General features: G+C 32.0%; 1 protein-coding gene across 1 annotated transcript; it reads right to left on the reverse strand.

Annotated features, from left to right (window-relative positions):
* Positions 1–315: 315 nt before the first annotated feature.
* Positions 316–1,666, reverse strand: LOC148760759 (uncharacterized). Its single transcript, XM_088809678.1, has 2 exons — positions 1,548–1,666; positions 316–1,045 (listed from the first exon to the last, which is right to left on the reverse strand). The coding sequence occupies exons 1-2, from the start codon at positions 1,664–1,666 to the stop codon at positions 316–318; spliced, it is 849 nt and encodes a 282-aa protein (XP_088665804.1).
* Positions 1,667–20,150: the final 18,484 nt, after the last annotated feature.

Genomic DNA, 20,150 nt, shown 5'->3' on the forward strand with positions numbered 1-20,150 from the left:
CAGACCAAAAGGCATAACCAGAAACTCATAATGCCCATAACGAGTCCTGAAAGTAGTCTTGGGTACATCCTGTTCCTTGATCTTCAACTGATGATACCCAGACCTCAAATCAATCTTAAAAAACACCGTGGCACCCTATAACTGATCAAAAAGATCATCAATTCGTGGTAAAAGGTATTTATTCTTGATGGTCACTCGATTCAGTTGATGGTAGTCGATACATAATCGAAGAGTGCCATCCTTTTTCTTTACAAATAAGACTGGTGCACCCCAGGGAGAAACACTAGGGCGAATAAAACCCTTATCTACTAATTCTTACAGCTGGACTTTCAACTCCTTTAATTTCACCGGAGCCATCCGATACGGAGGAATGGAAATAGGTGCAGTACCCAAAATTAAATCAATAGAGAATTTCAACTCTCGATCAGGAGGTAGTCTTGGTAATTCATCCGAAAACACATTAGAGAACTCATATACTATTAAGACATCCTCTAACTTAGGCTTTCCCTTTGAGGTATCAATCACATGTGCTAGATAAGCTGGATACCCTTTTTGCAATAATTTTAAAGCTTTGATAGCCGAGATTACATAGGATGGTAATACTCGACGTTCCCTTGCAAATACAACTTCTACTCCCTCAGAATTTTGAAGTACAACTTCCTTCCTAAAACAATCCACTTTCACCCGATGTGTAGTCAACCAATCCATACCCAATATCAAATCAAAATCCCAAATTTCTAAGGGAATTAAATCAGCCTTGAATTCTTCCTCACCAACCATTATTCCACAATCTCTATAACAAGTGTTTCTAACTAACTGCTTTCCTAGAAGGGTATGAACTACAATTTCCTCTTCTAAAGGTAACAGTTTCCTATCAGAAAAGGATGCAAATGTCGTGCTCACATAAGATCTATCCGAACCAGAATCAATTAAGACATAAGCATCTTTGTCAAATATAAACATGGTACCTGTCACTGCACTAGGTCGAACTCGTGCCTCTTCCTTTATCACAGCAAAAACTCTCGTCGGAGTATGCGTCTGTGGTCTGAAGGTTGATATACCGAGGTATTACTCCCCACACCAGACCGCATCGCTACACCCTATTTCAGCTGTGACCCAGAAGAATCTCTTCTTTGTATATTGATGCGAGTTTGTAGAGATGAAGTAGCTACAGTAGCTCATCCTAGCTACGGACAAGCACTCTTTATATGACCCTGCTAACCACACTAAAAACACCGCATGGGCTCCCACCATGGCCCAGCATGAAATCTCCCACAATTACGGTATTTGTCAAAATTCGCAAAACTCTTTCCAGAAGCACTCGTCGCTGATCTACTGAATCTACGAGACTTTTGTTGCGACTATTGAGATGGGGGTCGGGTAGATGCTATTGAAGTAGTGGTAGCGCTCCTTGAAGTAGATAAATCTTTACCCTTTTTCGATGGCTGACTCGATGATGTATTCAGATTCCTTCTCTTACCAAACTCATCCCGAATCTTCCTATTCTCAGTTGCGAGCTTCTCAGCCCGTAAAGCCATTTGCACAACCTCTTATACGGCTCCTTACCCGTTACTATCATACAGTCTCTGATTTCATTTCGGAGCCCTTTCTCAAAATCATTAACCTGATCTTGCTTAGTCTTTACCAGATTGGGCACATAAGACATTAGCTCGTTAAAACGAGCCTCATACTCCTCTATTTTCAAACTCCCCTGTTTCAGACTCAAGAATTCCCTCTTCTTTTTCTTTTGATGAAAATGAGTATAATACTGACCGTCGAACTCTTATAGAAAATCTGACCAAGTCAGAGGAGTAGTGAAACGAGACTTCACTAAGTTCCACCAAGTACGAGCCCTCTTCTTAAGCAATCTAGTGGCCACAATCAATTTCATATCATCATCTAATTTCATATCTGTAAGTGTCTCTAATACTTGAATGATCCAATCTTTAGCTGCGGTTGCGTCCAAATCACCTATAAAAGAAATACAACCCAATTGCCTAGCCTCCTTAAGTTTCTTAGAAATCGATACATCGGGTACTTGTGGTGGAACAGGAGGTGGTGATGATGGTGGCACTAAAGGAGCAGCCGAAGGAATAGCAAGAGAAACTTAACCAGCTTGAGCCTAGCCAATAATAGTAGTGAGGAAAGCTACCAATGCCTAAACTGCCTCAGGAGGTATAGCAGGACTACCAGGAATACCAGTAGGTGCTGGAGGATGTGGAGGGTGTGGAGGAGTTTCAGTATGTTCAGCAGCAGGTGCTACCCAAAAAGTAGACGCAGCTGATTCCCCTTCTATAGGATTTGGTTGACGATGTTGAGAACGACCTCTTCCCCTCTCGATTGATCTAGAGAGAGGTGGGCGTCCACATTGAGGAGGCATAATGATCTATAAGAAGAGACAGTACGAATTTAGACAACTTTAGGTTCTAGATGCAATTGTCTGCATTCAACTCAATCTAATCTAACTTGGGGTCACATTGACACTGTAGTTTTTTAAAATAACTTTAAAACCAAAAGCTCTGATACCAATCGAAATGTCACGACTTGGTACTCCTTTCTAGCTCGTGACATCCGCCGCGATATCTCGAAAGACATTCATTACCCGGAATGTCAACCAAAACCTCGCAAGGCCCTCACATCAATTTTACATCTCCTCTATGAGCAATAGTTACTAAATATCATGTTTTAAGGAAATATAAACTATTTTTAAGTCAAAACAAACAAAAAAATAAATTTTGTCACATATGGGTATTTGAGTCATTTTTACCTGAAAATTTTGAAACTTGGTAAAAATACAACATACAATCGAAAATATACATTTCTTATTTAAAAATAATTTTAATAATCTAATTCATCCATTTAAAAAAAAATTTTGGCTAATCAAACTAAATAAAAATATTAAATAAAATATTATATTTTCTTATAAAACAATATTTATAGAACTCTACATAAATAATTTTTATAGCGTAAAAGCAAAATAAATTCATACATACAGTGGCACACGTAGCCAGGTATACAAAATATTCTACAATGACATGTGGGCCCCCAAAATAAACAAATATGTACAAGAAGGTAGACCTTTGATTTCTAAGGATGTAAATCTTAAAGTAGATCATCGACGAAATTAGCTATCTACAGATTATCCTTAGGAGTCACTTAATAGCTCGAGGGGTCCAATAACAAGAGGTCGTCATCGAAGAATGAAGATCGCATTTTACAATAGTAATACTTGCATGTGTACACTAATTAATGGAAAAACATATGGGACTTTACATACTACCACATGTTGCAATGTGTAGATTCCAGAACTAGATCGCCCAACAAATATAGAAGTTACCACGAAACGTTTTTGAATAGGTGTGATTGGCCACTCAATTAAATCTATGTTTTCTAATAGAAATCCTAAGTTCAATTTAAATTCATGACAAAAGATAGATTCTGGATTTCAAACAAAATTAAGGTGTAGGAATACGATTATACACAAGGAAGATATTAGCAATACCCTATCAGTGCTTGCTCAAATAATGTTATCAACTAATCACTTGTTATCCTATTATAACATTGATAGGATTGTCCTTAATTTCATATTTGATTAGTCTCTTTATTATTATTATTATTATTTTCCTTTTCTTTATATTGATAATGTATGCCTCATAAGCCAATGCGTTGGGTATAGAGTTATTTTAAGCATTACATTAATTAATAAAAGCTTTTCTTTATCTTATCCATGGAATAATACATGCTTTGCAAAGAAAATTATAAAGTTTTATAAATTTGAGATCCTTATTGCATCAAAGCATTATTCCTAAATGTTCTTAGTCAATGCTATAAGGAGTTTGGACATTGATAAAGCTAAGAGACTAGTACATGGTTATGTTCCTCATTTGTGAAATGAGCAATCGATCTCATAGATTGATGTATATGGATACTTGAACTAACATACGGTGCTTGTTGTATAAACAAATTCATTAAACATGACCCACATTGGGAATTTCATTTGTTATGACACTCTTATGTGAGAGTTGTGTAAATAATTCTTAGATGTGAGATTATTAGGTTGCCTTGTAAAAGGATTGCTATATTTTGATACTATCTTAAGCGGTCCCAATCAAGGATACATAATAAGTTGGACATTGAGTAAAGCATGAAAGATATGGAGGTAGAAAAATGGCCAATAAAGGATTCATCTCTTTAAGTAATATTAAGGGGAATATTCTTCTACATCTTGATATGTAATAATTCTAGAGAATTTTTGGCTAAGGCAGAATGAGGGTTAGGAGAAAATTTTTTCAAATCTCATTAAAAGAGTAGATTATAAATACCAAAAGCTAACATGGTAAACATAACAATGAGTAGACACCAGCTGTGCTCTATGTCTTGCTAAGATATCAGATTAATGAAAATATATTAATTACAAAGTAAGACTGTGCATTAAAGTGTGACACCTTGACTTGGATACGAACTATATATGTTGTTGCCTAAGTTGTTTTATGGCTTGTGTGACCTATGTGATGATTTGCTATAAGATTTGAATATATGTACATAATATGTGAAAAAATGACCATGTGTTGAGGACTTAATGAATGATGAAAAGTTATGTTATCAATAAGATTAAGATCTTGAGCTATGTGTTGATATACCTTGACTTTGAATATTGGTTAATGTAGTCCATACTAGCTGCATTGAGATGAATGTTGAAATAGGAAATGGTTTGGGAGTTTTAGATTTAGAGTTAGGCAACTAATAATGTTAAAATTTACATTCTGGAGCAAATGTATAGATAAATTCAATGATCTATCAATACATTCTTGGGAAAAATCTTTTGGGAAGCATTCTGTAAGAAAACTATCGATAGATTCGAGGATGTATCAATAGATTTGAGGTGGGAGACATTCTGTTGAAATTATTTCAATAGAATCACCATTAGTATTGATAGATTTTGGAAATGGGACATTCTATGAAAAATGTATTGATAGATTTCCCCAATTTATCAATACATTTCAAGTAGAGAGCATTTTATTTAATTTCTATCGTTACATTAACACATGTATTAATAGCTTCTAGGAAAATTCGCAACAATGTTTTGATAGATTCACCAATCTATTGATACATGCCTCTAGAATGACAAAAATATATAAGTTTTAATCATTTCATCCATTTGGAAAAACAAAACGGAAGAAGTTTTCCCCTACTGCCATTGAAACCTTCAGATCCCTTTAATAAATTAGAGCTAATTTAGAAGATTTGGAAGCTTGGAAATTCATACTTGAGGTAAGATTAAACCTCCTACCACCTTGAACTACATTTTAATTGGTTCAAAAATGAGAATTTGTTTATGGTTTCAGCTCAGTTGGTCTTCTTCTTGAGCTACTAGAATTTTGGTGTTTTGGAAGGTTTGAATCAGCACTAAGTTAAGGTTTTAAGGCATTTTAATCTTGGAATCTAAAACTAGCATGTGTTAAGATGGGTACTGGAAAGTTAAGCTAGTTTAAAATGTTGTCGATTTTACACACACAAGTATACCTATCAAATAAGTAATTTAGACAGTAAGTCCAAAATCGTATTCTACAGAGATTTGCTCCTAATTATTCATTAAATACTCAAATTATGGTAGATCAATCTTATTCAAGTAACTCGATTTTATGGAAAATTAATTAATACTAAATTAAATCAAATACTAAACTAATTAACAAAAATTAAACATTCACTGGAGAAAGGCAATAGATTAAAACCTAGGAGTATGGGTTCATTTAACACTTCATCTAATATCAACTTCTTTTATTATTTATATTCATGGGTGGTTTTACTAACCTAGAATCCAAAGTTATGTACAAGTTTCAGTCGAGATGCTTGTACAAATAGCTGACTTAATTGGGTCACTATATGTCTATAGTAATCAATTAAATAAAGTTCATTAAGTGATAACTCTCTAACATTGGGTTATTTGGGCTTAATTTTGATAGTAATTTAACTTAGTTTTTGTAGTAATGCATAGAAATTAATAAGTTTTATTTAAATTATTTTAAATTAGTTAATTTAGGTGAGTCAACCTAATCTTAGTTAATTTTATACTTAATTTGGTATTAATGTGATTAAGATAGGTTGTTATTGATTTAGTTGTGCTTTTGTAAGTGTTTAATGAAGGAAGACTTTTAATGAAAGAAGGAAAGCAATTTCAAGGTGTAGACTTTTACTACACATGTTTTGGTATTTTGATCATAACTCTCTCTACAAAAATCTAAATGATATGATTCTTTGACCATTGGAAAGCTAAGAGAAAAATATACAACTTTCATATTTACTACCTTACCCAGTTCAACATAAAAAGTGGTCAAAAATCTTGTCAAAGTTGAAGTATTGCAATAGTTCTAGAGCAATTACAATTTCTACTAATTAATTGGTCGAGATCGCGGCCTACATAGTTTGATGAGGAATTCCTTATTAGAATTGACTTCTTTCTTCACCTAACTTGGCCTAACTTCAAAACCCTATAAAAACAACATTTCGGAAGACTTTTAGGAGAAAAACAAAACACCAAATTTAGAGTTGACATTCAAGCCACAAAATTGTCGAAAAAAAAAATCTCATTGAAGTTGAAAAGAAATTGAAAGATTTAAGAAGATTTGGAGATTAAGAGTTTCACTCTTGGAGTTTCTTTATTCTTATTTTTCTTGGTTTAGTTTCTATGTTTAAACTTATTTTGATGATAATGTGTGACTTAATGGGGAACTAAATTATTTATCTAATATTATGATTAAACTCAATATGTAGTCTGATTTATTTATCTCTCTTTTACTTTTGTTTGATGGATTTAGGTTGTTTATTTGATTCTGTTCTTAATGCTTCTAGTTGGCTAATTACCAATTAGATTAAATTGGAAACCTAGATTAAACTTTAACGAAGGAGATTTAGGTAAATCTAGAATAAAATAGCGTATGATCAAATACTTAGTTGATTAGGTGATTTGATTTGCATATAAGGTAGGCATACACCTAGAAGTCATATGTAGCCAAAATTAAAGCACGAAATTAATGAATCTTTTTTCAATTTAATTTGCATAGACATATATTAAGTTAATTGGGAGATATATTTTTATAAGAAACTTGACAAAGACTTATAAATAAATTAGGATTCTAGGTTAACAACTTGATCCATTAAATTAAGTTAAGAGAGAGACAATAATCGGAAGAAGTATTGAGGGATATCATAATCTTAGGTCTGATAGTCATTCGAATTTAGTAAAATAATTTTGCTAATAGATTTTACATTAGTTTTAGTTATTAGTTTCAATTTTTCTTTTTAATAATTAGGTTGGTTGGATAAGATTAGTGTTATAATTTTAGTAGTTAACAGTTAGGAATTAAATTAATTCTTCATGGGAACGAATTCTACTTTCTATTATATTACTTGTTAATGATATATGCACATGTGTGAGAAATCAACAACATTAAGCTAATGTTTTAATTTGGTTAGATATAGCAATTGACGTATGTCTACTTGAATCGCAAAGCAGATCACCTAAGTGACATGAACATGCACTATTCAAATCTTAGTTCTATTTAAAATCTCTCTGTCGAGTCTCAATTAGATTCACAAATTAGTTAATTATTGGCTAGACAATCAAAAGCATTAAAAGCAAATTTGAATAAGCAGAATTATACCCATTCATAGAAAATAAAAGAAAAACAAATATTCAAATTACATGTTGAAATCCACCACAACCTAGAAAAATAGTTTAGCTCATAATATCTAATAAAAACTTCATCCAAAGAAAATTAGCCATTAATCCAAGTTTAAGAAAATAAGAAAAACACAAAATTAGAGAGAGAAAACTAATAGTTGAAGCTTTGTGATTTTGATTCTCCCTCAAATTCTCTTGCTTTCTTGCTTTGTTTTTGGCTCTTTTTCTCCAAAGAAATTGCTTGTTGCCTCTTCCAAGAAACCTCTAAAAACGGCTCCTTAAATAGCCTTCAAAAGCCCTAACTTCCAAAATCCCTAGGATGTTTATTTTTGAAAAATTCCCCGAGCGCTGTGGCTCTCATTCTTTAGAGCCATGACTCTCAAGGGTTTTATCTTGACTTTTGCTCTTCTGGTGCAGTATTTCCACTTTAATAAGGATTTGGACCATCTTCCATCAAAAATGAGAAAAGTAGTAAACATTAAAGTTTTAGCCCTGCCTCTTAGCTTTCCAATGGTCTATGAATCATGTCATTTGAACTTATGTAGCGAGAGTTATCTCTAAAAAACTAAAACATGTGCAGACAAAACACCAGTCCATTATGTACCTTTCTTCACCAATTGAAGTTATTTTCAATTCTACTGCCACAAAAAAATAAAATTAAACATAAATAATAGAAAACCTACATTATTAACTTAAAATAAACATATAACCATAAATTAAACTAAACTAATAAAATAACTAAAAATACCTAAATCTGATCCTAAATCTAGTCTAACTTAAGCTAATTAGGTATTTAATCTCTCATTAAATATATGTATTTGATGCACACATCATAAAGTGCTGGAAATTGTTTGAAACACTAAGGGTTTATAATTTTTTTACAAGGGGAAAATGAAGTTACAATAGCAGTATGAACCTGGAAATCTGTTGAAGATGAGTAAAGCTTGAGTTTAGTTGTTGGAAATAGTGAATTATCACTATGAGTAAGGTATTATTTAAATATTAAGGTGATGTATATATGCATAAATATATGTATGTGTGTTGCCATCGGATATCTATAGTTGATAAAATGCCTAGATGAACTATGCCTAGGTCAACGAGTCAACATGAACTATTTCATAGCAATGTTAACAAAAAATTATGTTTGATATTAAATGAGCCACCTAATGGCGATTGTGCTTGGCTGTATTTGTATTGTAGACTACGACTTGTTAACCATGCCTATTTGCTTGCACAAACTCATTGTTGCTACTCATGTATTATGATTATATGTGTGTATTATTGCTTATGCGTATTTGCTACTTCTCGAGAACTATAGAATTGGAATTGAGAAAGTTAATGAGCTGTATTTAATAGTTTTGCATGGATAATGCCAATTGATTATGAAAATGATTCTGCACATGTGATGTCAACATGAATGCTAAGGTTGATACGGTTCTGTCTAATGAGTGCGTTATGGACGATGACATGGTATAGTAAGAAGGTGTCATGGCCTTGTGGTCTCGTTTACTGTCGAGAATTGCGACCTTATACATGTCTTGTTGACCCCGAAGGATCTTTCTCTTGTTTCCATCTTGATGACAACTCATGTTTACTGGAAAGTACTAGTAAGTATACCATGCACTTGTATACTCTAATGAGTCTTGATGAATGTGGTAAGTATGTGGAAATATTGGATTATGCTTAATAGAGGGTAAGCCGCTTAAATGAGCATTTGCGTACTCTAAGGAGTCTTGATTAATTATTACGCATATGCATATTTATAATGGCATATCTTGTACTATAGGATTTAAACAATATACCTCTGTTATGCTTGTTTATTTTCCACCCACTCACTAAGTTAATAGAGACTTGCCCCAATGTTTGTTGCCATGTGCAAATACAAAGCTTGTGGGGATTCCTATGCAGGAAGCGAGTGGCTAATGTTTGTCAGTTAGATCAACTTTTTTGGCATCTAATAGGAATCTTGATGTGCGAGTCCACTTTGCTGATTTTGGTATTTAAGTTTGTTGTTTTGGATATGGCATTTATGATGCCACTCTAATGTATAAACTATGGTTTATTTTGTACGGGTTTGGACCCACTATGTTAACCAACATATGACTCTTGTAATAGTACATGGATGTACTCTTAATGGATTTATGTTAAGGGTAGCTTGTTAAAACTATACTTGGACTTATTGTATAAAATGCTCCAGTTTGGTTTGAAAATTCTCTTAATGAGTCTATTGATCTACACGAATTATTTAAGGCTTGCTCGAGAATCATGGGCTTCACCCACGTGACTTGTGTGCTGGTCACGGCCCATGGGTTTGGGTCGTGTGTCAAGCCCTACTCCATTATATACTCATCACAACATCCATATACTTGATGACACATCTGCATGTTAGAATGCCTTAGAAATAGTTAAATAATCGTTATCGTAACTAGTTATGCAACTAAGTTAATTTAAAGCCTCGAACTAGTTCAAATAGGAATTTTAAGATGAAATTGAGAATTTTAAAACCCCATAATGACTTAATATGGTGATTCGGATTTCGAGGATTAAATTGGAGTCAATTAGGAATTTTCATACCATAGGGGCAAAATGGTAATTTTGCCACCCGAGGGCAAATTTGGAAAGTTGGTTGAAAATTTTGATCAAGTTTGACCAATTGGAGTATAATTTGAGATTGAGAAGTGAAAAAAAATTCAATTTCTAGCATAAGGGCAAAAATGTTATTTTTCGGGTCCACAAGGGCAAAATTGAAATTTTACGATTTTTCACGACCATGACATATGTCAAGCTCCATAATTTTACCTATTATTATTTTATGCTATGGATAAGTATTAGAGCATTTGTGGTGGTGAGAAAAGACTTAAAAATTAAGTTAAAACAAGCGGACCAATAAAAAGGTGACATGTGTCAAAAATTAAATATTTTTATATTGCCATTTAAAAACCAGCCCATACTCTTCCACTCATAATTTGAAGGCCGACCAGCACCTACTGAAAAGGGAAGAAAAGAAAAGAAAAACCCTAGGGAGGAAAAACTAAGGAAAATTTGTTGAAATTTCAAGAAATTGGTGATTAAGGTAAGATTTTTAATCTTAAGCTTGAAATTCATCTTACCCATGCATTCTTTTCCATTTTTCATGAATTAAATTCAAGTTTTCATGAGGGGCAATATGCTGGCCAAATTTAGAGAGAGAAAGTTGGTGATGAATTTAGTTGAATTTCAAGGTAACTTAGTGTTTTTAGGTGTTTAGTAACATTTAGTATGAAAATTAAGTAAGAAATCCACATGCCCATTATAGAACCTATCTTGGCCGAATTTTATGGGTGAGGTTTGATGATGAATTTGGTTGTTTTTCATGCCCTTTAGATTGTATTTGGTGCTTAGGAATATCGAAAATCGAAAATGGGTACCGAAAAATTTTACTCCTGTTAGTTAACAATTTGCACAATAATGAGGGATATTTTGGTAATTGCACTTAGAATAGATTTTTATTGAAGTGTGTGGAATTTTGGGGACTACTAGAAGTGCAATAAATTAATTGGAATTGAATTGGACGTTTAGACCAATTAAATAGTGTATAGTGCGCAATAGGCTGAACACCTCCCATTTCATTGCATGCATTCATATGGAACATAGAATAGTTTTGTGACAATTTAGCATAAGTATATTAAATTTCCTGTTACACATTATGTATAGGTGGTGAGCCCTCGGATAAGGGCAAAGGTATTGCACCCGAGGATCGAGACTAGAAGTGTTGTAAATTCCCGTCAAAGTGAGTAACCACTGTTCATCTTATTTATTTAGAGTATTTTTGCAATCATTTTTATGATTTTAAGAATATTGAGCCTAAATGAATTTTATGTTTTATGACTAATAATCGATTTAAGGAATAAGGTTTATGATTTATTTTACAATTCAATAATGTTTTTGAAAATGTGAGTATGTGGAGACCAACCTTTGATGTTGCCTATATATTTAAGTTTACGTACCTATGTTTGGAATTGATGATTTATGAATTGATATGTGATGACATATGTGGCTGGGTTTTTGGGTTGTGAAATATATTAAATTGTTTGTTTTCCTTTGATAGGTTGGGTAGTATTATGTTAGCCACGTTATGCTGTCAAAATTTATTGATTGGTGGGTTATTTAATTAGCCACTGCAGTAGGCGGGTTTTCGTGGACCAGCCTATTAGAGGGGCATGGTAAACCCCGTTATATTTACCTTAGTATGAGAAGCGCGAAGGATATCTCCTAAGGTACAATAGAGTTCACTTCACGCCGAACCACCACTTGAGGATGAACTTTGCCAACGCCAAGAGATGGCTAAACTATGTCTTTATGAGTAGTTGTTAACTTAATAACCTTGGCGAACTCAATTGAATGCCTCGGTCAAGGTATCACAGAGTATGATTTTTGGAACGAGCCAAGTTTTTAAGAAAATCATAAATCGTGATGCGTATTATAATGAAATGTGTTGTTTTATGTGATTTGAAACAAATACAAAATGTTGTGGATTATGGTATGATGAAAAGTTAACTGTCTCCATTTACTCGGCTTTAGAAGTTAATGACGGACTTTGTTTACTCACTGAGTTTATGAAAACTCACCCTTTCTTTTTAACCATTTCAGGTTCAGGATAATCTGTAGGCAGTTGATTTCATTAAGGATTTCTTTTGGACTTACTTTCTTCGAAATCGTAGGTCTACATTCTTGCACACTTTTGGTTATCCCGGGGTCCATATGCCACTGTAAGATAATTTTGAATACCTGGTTTACTGTATCACTATGTGTAAGAATTTATTTTGTACTTACACTACAAAAATTATTTATGCATAGTTCTATAAAAAATTGTTTTATAAGAAAATGGAATATATTATCGAATATTTTTATTTAGTCTAATTAGCCAACTTTTCACTCCAAATGGATGATTTAGATTACAAAAAATTATTTTTGATCGAAAATGGATATCTTTCTACCATATGATGTATTTTTATCAGGTTTCGAAATTTTCAAGTAAAAATGACCAAAATACACCTGTGTAGTGAAAATTTTATTTTGATTGTTTTTGATCTAAAATAGTTTGTATTCTCTTAAAGCTCGATATTTAGTAACTATTGCTCATAGGGGAAGTGGAAAACTGATGCAAGAGCCTTGCGAGGTTTCGGTTAACATTTCGGGTTATGAATGTCTATTGAGATTTCGCGGCGGTTGTCACTGGCTTGAAGGAAGTGCCAAGTCGTGACATCATGACATAAAAGTTGAGTCAACTATAGTTCTTCTTAATATTTGGGTAGTCATGTGCATTGGTAGATGATAATTTTGACTTACGAATATGGATTAATCAATTTGAATTTGATAACGAGTATAAAGGAGTCTGATTACTCTTTTTTTTTAAAAAAAAAAGACAAAAAAGAGATTGATTGCTTATAATTATAATTTATATTTCTTACCATCATATTAAGAATCTAATAGGTCACACAAATTAAGAATGATTTAGTGACAAAGTAAAGTGGGAAAATTATGTTGGACTTAATTACATGGAAGTTATGAACTTCAAGAATTTATTGAAATACTCAATTAAATTATTGGGGCTATCACAACATGGTAAAATTTAAAAAGTCCCCTTAAAATATTTCAAAAGGACACTTTGGTACCTCTTGTTTCAAAATGATGTTTTTGGTCCCTTAATTGTTAATACCTTAGTTAACAATTAACAAAATTAGACCAAATACTATATAAATATTTTAAGACGTACATACTCCTTATATAATTTTTTTTAATTTAAGCATATTCTCTTTGTAAAAAATTCTACTCATCATTCCCTCAAAAACATTAATAAAAAAATCTTAAGAAATTTCTATTTAAAGATCTGAAAATTTGAAGCTGTTTTTGCCTTAAAAACTATAAACTTCTTTTTTGAGCTAAAGTCTATTGTCATCAAATTCTTAATTTTTTAATAGCTTGAGATTTTTTTTTGTTAAAAAGAATGTATTAAAGTAAATTTTTTGCTTAATAATGGATATTTCAAATTTAATGGTGTCGAGCCAAGAGTTTAATTTCTTATTCGTAATTATTAATTTTATTGAAATTTTTTTGTCTAAAATTTGTTCATTGAGACTAAGTTTTAGGGTGACATAAAAAGATTTTGACTTGATTACTATATATCCAAAGTTTTAAATTTTTCTCTTTTTTGTCAAATATTGAATTTTATTAAGCCTCAAAGTGAGGCAAACTACTACATTCATAAATTCTGTTCTAGGATTTTATTAAGTTTTAAGTTTTTTCCTTCTCAGTCAAAAATTGAATTTTATTAAGTATCAAAGTGAATTTTATTAAGTTTAGGAAGGAAACATAAGCATGTTTTTTTTAAAGAGGGTATTTGTGTTTTAAAATATTTATGTAATATTGGATATAAATTTTTTTAACTGTTAACGAATAGTGTTAATAATTAAGGGACCAAAAACATCATGTTTAAACAAGAAGGATCAAAGTGTCATTTTGAAGTGTTTTGAAGGGGTTTTACGGATTTTACCTATCGCAACATGCAAGTTTGGGAACCAAACCAATATTCATCCTAAATAGGAATCCCCCACCAATCTTCTTTTTCAAGGTGTATTTCGTCACCAAATTGAATTTATCATTTTCTATGAAACCCTAAATCCCCCACCAATCTTCTTTTTCAAGGTGTTTTGTCACCAGATTGAATTTATCATTTTCGATGAAACCCTAAGTTTGATTTAGGTTCATTAAAAAAATATAAGTTTCAGTCTATGAAATAAATTTGGGTTTGAGAGTATGGTTACGTGTGAGGAAGGTATTAGCATTTTGTAGCATTCGTTCAAAGAATAGTACCAATTAATCACACGTTATGTTGTTTTATCCTTAACAAATAGTCCTTAACTTCATATTTAATTTTGTTTCCCATAATTATTATTTTTTTCTTGTAATTTTTTCTTTCCTTTCTTTCCTAAGTTTTTCCAATAGTTTTAGTGAAAACTAACGAGAGCATCCTCACCTCAAGAGTATTCAAGAAAATCACTTATTCTTGAAGAGGCTCCATTTTTGCATTAATTGGTATTTTATGAAAAGGCTAGAATTAAATCTTTTATCCTTTCTTGTTTATCTTTATTATATTTTCTCTTTTTCTTTTTTTCCTTTTTTATTAAATTTTTTATACTTGTTATTTTTCTTTTTCTTTTTTATTTCTTATCTTTCCTTAAAAATAAATGAGAACCCTCAATATTGGAAAATTTTCTAAATTCTTCAACACTTTTGGTGCAGAATTTTAAAAATCACCCGAAAATTTTCAATAAAATTATCACTTACAAATTTCTTAAAATTTTATCATCAATTGATTTTCATTTGCTTGTATAGTTAAAACTAAATAGATATGTGCAAAGCAAACAAATATAATGATGAATTTTGCAAATTATGAACAAATTTAAAAACAAATATTTAAAATTTCTAAAGACGTAAGTTATAAGATAAGTTCTATATAGGTTTCGGAAGTTTATAAAATATAATTCTTATATCACTGTGTTGCACACGTCTTCAAAAGTGTGGCATAAACCACTGTCTTAGAAATTACTGCACATGCGCGCGTAAGTCTTGAAATATTTATTTTAATTTTAAAACAAATTTTATGAAAATAAATAAAACAATATTATGGTTGATTTTCTGGTGAAGGCTGTCCAAAACACACCTCCTACGTGCAAGTTGGTTTTAGTTTTTCAAGCAAAAAGTATTTTCTCTTGAAATGACACGTGCAGTCACGTGCCACTTTCCATGTCATTGTTTTATGCTTTTTTAATGTCAAAACCTTTCTCTAAGAGAGTAGAGTCTATTGTGATGGTGAACGTGCTAATCAAAATATGTGATAGAAAACACGCGCCGAACCAAGGGTGGAGACTGCATTTCATCTTTCAACTCTAGATTTTCTTTTTCTTTTTCATTTTAGTTTCTAATTTTTTTTCTTTACTAAATTTGATGATGCAAATAATTATATACTAATGGAAAGGTTGTCGAGGAAGGAATAAAAATTATGCGTAAAAAATATTTAAGAGAGATAAATAGCCAACAAAGTTTGGGGTCTAACAACTAGGGTTTAATTTTTTTTCATATTTACTCATTACATAATATTCAAAACTTTCAAATATTTGTATGCATATATGAGGATCATACCATGAAAAATCAAACTCTAGAATATGTTTTTTTTACAATTGTCATGATGTCATAAAAGCTTCAAAAACTAGATAATCATAAAATATAGACATAATCAATGATTTCTATCATGTCAGTCATGGCATTTAGAGACCATAACTGCACCAAAACACATGAATAAGTTGTGATATAAATGTAAACAAACATGGATGTAATGAAAGTTCAGAAAAATCTTAGTATCTATGATCTAATATGTATTAGTATCTCTAACATTTTGATTATGAATATTTTACGTGCCTATTGATCTCTTAAAACTTGTGGTGAAAAACTACTACAAACACAAGCAAGGACAACCTTTGCTTAGTGTGAAAGGCTTAGCTTGATAATGGAAGGAAGGTGGTTTTTCAAGGTAATTATTCTTTTAATTTTTCTGACTATTTGTGATTATATTTTGATGAAAAGTCTCAACTTACTTATAGAATCCTTTTTGTGGTAACAATAAATTTATAGATAATCTTAATGTGTATAATTATCATACAATTATTCAAATAACTTACTTTACCAAGACAAAGAAAGGATAATATACTTTTGTCTTAGTATACTTTATTAGAGTCTTAGGTATTTTTTTTCTCTGAGAAAAAATATACTTTTTATTTCTTCAATCTTTTTCTTCAATTGTCTTTATGTTTCTGCATCAATAGCATTAGTACGAGATAGACTTACTTAATCTTCATACACAAAACTCAAACATGGCATGAATCTAGACTAAAATTCCAAATGCATGATGCGACACTTTTTACATTCCTACATGCAGACAAGTTGGCTTTGAAGAGGTTTTGAGAGTAAAGTTTCTAGTAAAATAAGATGAACTCAAAAACAGAGAGAAAAGCTTGAGTCAATAGAGAATACTCAAAATTTGGGGAAAAACTCACGACGGTTATTTTCATTAAGGTTTATATATCCATGCTAAACATACTAGGCTCTATAGATTTAACCTTGGTTAATGTGAAAAATCAAAATAGTCAGTTAAGCACAAAAAACGATGACATTGTTTTCTGTGCTTTGCAATGGTAGCAACAACGTGGTTGTTAAGCCTTACATTTGACTCAAAATGACAACACTATTATGCGTAAAAGGAAGAAACAACAAACAAGATTGAAACGGCAAAGCATGATACCGTATGACATTAAGTAAAAATCATAAGTGAAACAACATAGAGACAGCCGTTTAGGCACTATAATTTGGTAAAGTAAAACGCAAAACTACACCGTTTCTTAGACTTAGTTCTTTAGGTTTCAAACTATCGTTGATTCCTGCCATTCTTCATCTCTTTCACTTTCAGTGAAAATATTAAATCTTCAACACTTCCCCAAAATCTTTGATCTGAAACACCCCCAAGAAAGATGTCAAATATCCGAACCTCTTTCTACCCAGACTCTTAGTGATAATATCATTAAGTTGTTCACCAATAGGATAGTATTGTAGAGTGATTTCATTCTCCTTTACTATAACTCTCAAAGCATGGTATTTGACCCTTATATGCTTCATCATACCATGTTGAATAGGATTTTTGGCAAAAATCATAGTGCCATTCTCATGCCTAAACTTTAAATCCTTTAACACCTTTCTCAGTAGCAGCACATGATTAACAGCAATAACAGTTGCAAATACTCAACCTCAGTTGATGATTGTGTCACCATTTGTTGTTTCTTAGAATTCCATGTAAACACAGCACTACCAAAAAAAAGAAACAATATCCATATGTACTTTGGAATCATTTAAGGTGTCAAACCCTATTTTCTAAAATAATTACGACGTCATTTACATGCTCAATAGAATGTTTGCATATTTAGGAAGTTCGAGAAATCGTTAAAAGATGATATTGCCCCTAATAGTACCATTAAGTCGATTAAGTCTCGAACTAGTTCAAATAGGAATTTTAAGGTGAAATTAAGACTTTCACAGTTCAGGGATGACTCAAAATGGTAATTCGGAGTTCGAGGATCAATTTGGAGTCAAACCGAAATTTTCACTATCTAGGGGTAAAATGGTCATTTGCCACTTGGGGACAAAATGGGAATTTTTAGAAAAGATTTTTTGGCCCCATTTAACTTATTGGAGTATAATTTGAGGGTTTGGCAGTGAAAAAGTTTAATTCCGGTGATTTCTGGAGTGTATGGGGCAAAATCGTAATTTTTTCACTCGTGGACAAATTTTGAGATTTTGAGAGAATTTAGATCACATTTGACAAATTGGAGAATGGTATGAGTATAAGGGATGAAAAATATGTCTATGAGCGATTTTTCAGTTTTTGGGGTAAAAATGTAATTTTCAAAAATTACTCCACCAAAACTTTGGATAAGTCTGAGAATTTTATCTAAGCTATGGATATGTGGGACAAGTGTATGGTGAAAATTTGAAAACAAATGGATGGCTAGAATTTAAGAAATTAATAAAACAAAAAAAAGAATAAAATAATATTATATTATTTAGCCTTTAAAAAGGCCAAAATTTCCAGAATTCTCATCTTCTTCAAGCTGTCCAAACCAGGAGAGAAAAGGGGGAAAAGAAATAACAGCCCTAGCTAAAAATTTTGGGGAAAATCAAGAGAAATCAAGAAATCAAGCATTAAAAAGGTAAATTTCATTGATTTTCCTTGTGATTTTCACTACCCATGCATTTTTTCTCATTTTCATGCAAAATTAGAAAGTGGATATGGACACCCATGCTGGTCAAACCTCCATGGATGAGTTTTGAGCTTGAGTTTTGGTTGATTTAATTGAATTAAGTGATTTTAGTTAGGTTATATTGAAATATAGCCAAAATAAGCTAGAGAAATAATTTTCTCCCATTGAAACCCATTATGCCGAATTTTCTAGGGGAATATTGGCTACTGATCTTGATGTTTATTTGATGAATTATGATGAATAATGATGAATTATGCGCCTAGAAAAATAATGAGAATTTTCGGAGCAAAAATATGAATTTTTACCCACTAGGGGTATTTTCGTAATTTGTTATCGAGACTGATAATTTGCACCACACTGAGGAACATTAAGTCAATTTGGGTGCAATTGAGGTATAGAAACTAAAAAAAATTAATTTGGGATTAAATTGGACGGGTTAGTAATTTAATCGGGTAATAGGTCGAATTAGGTCAGCATCGCATTTAAACTGTAGTCGGATAAGTTGCATGTCATATCATGCATATACACCGAGCCTGAATTGATTTTATAATGGTCAAGCATTAATGTGGTGAATTATGTATTGTACATTATGGATAGGTGGTGAGCAAATTACACTGGTAAAAGTACAGAGATTGTGCTTGAAGACTGGAGTTAGGAGTATATCGACTCCTAGAACAGTGACTGGACAATTTATCGTCTTAAATATCTAAAGTAATTATACTTGTTTGATGCTTTTATTGAATGGTGAGTTTAAATTATAAAATATTATGTTTTCCAATTAAAATGTTTTTTTTTTTTATAAAAATGAGATTTATACAGGTTTTGAAATCAAATATTGTTTTGGAAAAATTAAGTATATGGAGACTATGTTGAAATTTATGATTTTATATGTTATTAAAATTGGGGCTTATGACACTATGGTAGCATGATGGCTAAATTTTTTAGTTTGGCATGAAATATATGAACAGTTTTGGATTGGTCTCGGTAGACTAGATTAAATTTTATTCGCCATATTATGCTACTGAAAATTTTATGGGTCTGGTGGTATATTAAACGGTCACTGCAGTGGTGGGGGTTTTCGTGGACTGCCTATGAGAGGGGCACGGTAACCCAATTATATACTTACCTCCGGGGGAAAATGTTGGATGAAGTATCTCCTAAGGTATGATTTGAGTGCACCTCACGTTCGGGCGACCACGTGAGAGTAAGACTCAGCCAACGCCAAGGAACGGCTGTGTGTCAGATGTGAAAATATGTTTATGGGTATGGGTCATTTAACAGCCTTGGCGGTCTTATTGGGATACCTTGACGAGGGTACCCGCGAGAATGATTCTGCCAGGGGCCAAGTTTAAGAAACTCATAAGCCAGGGAAATTTTGATGAAAAGAAATTGTTTGGTATAGATCGAAACGAATTTTGCATTATGAACATTATTCAAATATAACGTTTTTTTTTTATATTGTCTCCATCTACTCGGCTTTAGATGCTTTTGATGGTAATTGTTTACTCACTGGGATTATGTAATCATAATCTCACCCTTCTTCCTATCCATTTTTTAGGCTCAGGATAGTTTATTGATAGTTGATTAAGTCGAGAATTAATCTCGGAGTTACGTCGACAAAA

The sequence above is a fragment of the Theobroma cacao genome, chromosome 9, assembly GCF_053813885.1.
Source record: "Theobroma cacao isolate CCN51 chromosome 9, ASM5381388v1, whole genome shotgun sequence".
NCBI classification, from domain to species: Eukaryota; Viridiplantae; Streptophyta; class Magnoliopsida; order Malvales; family Malvaceae; genus Theobroma; species Theobroma cacao.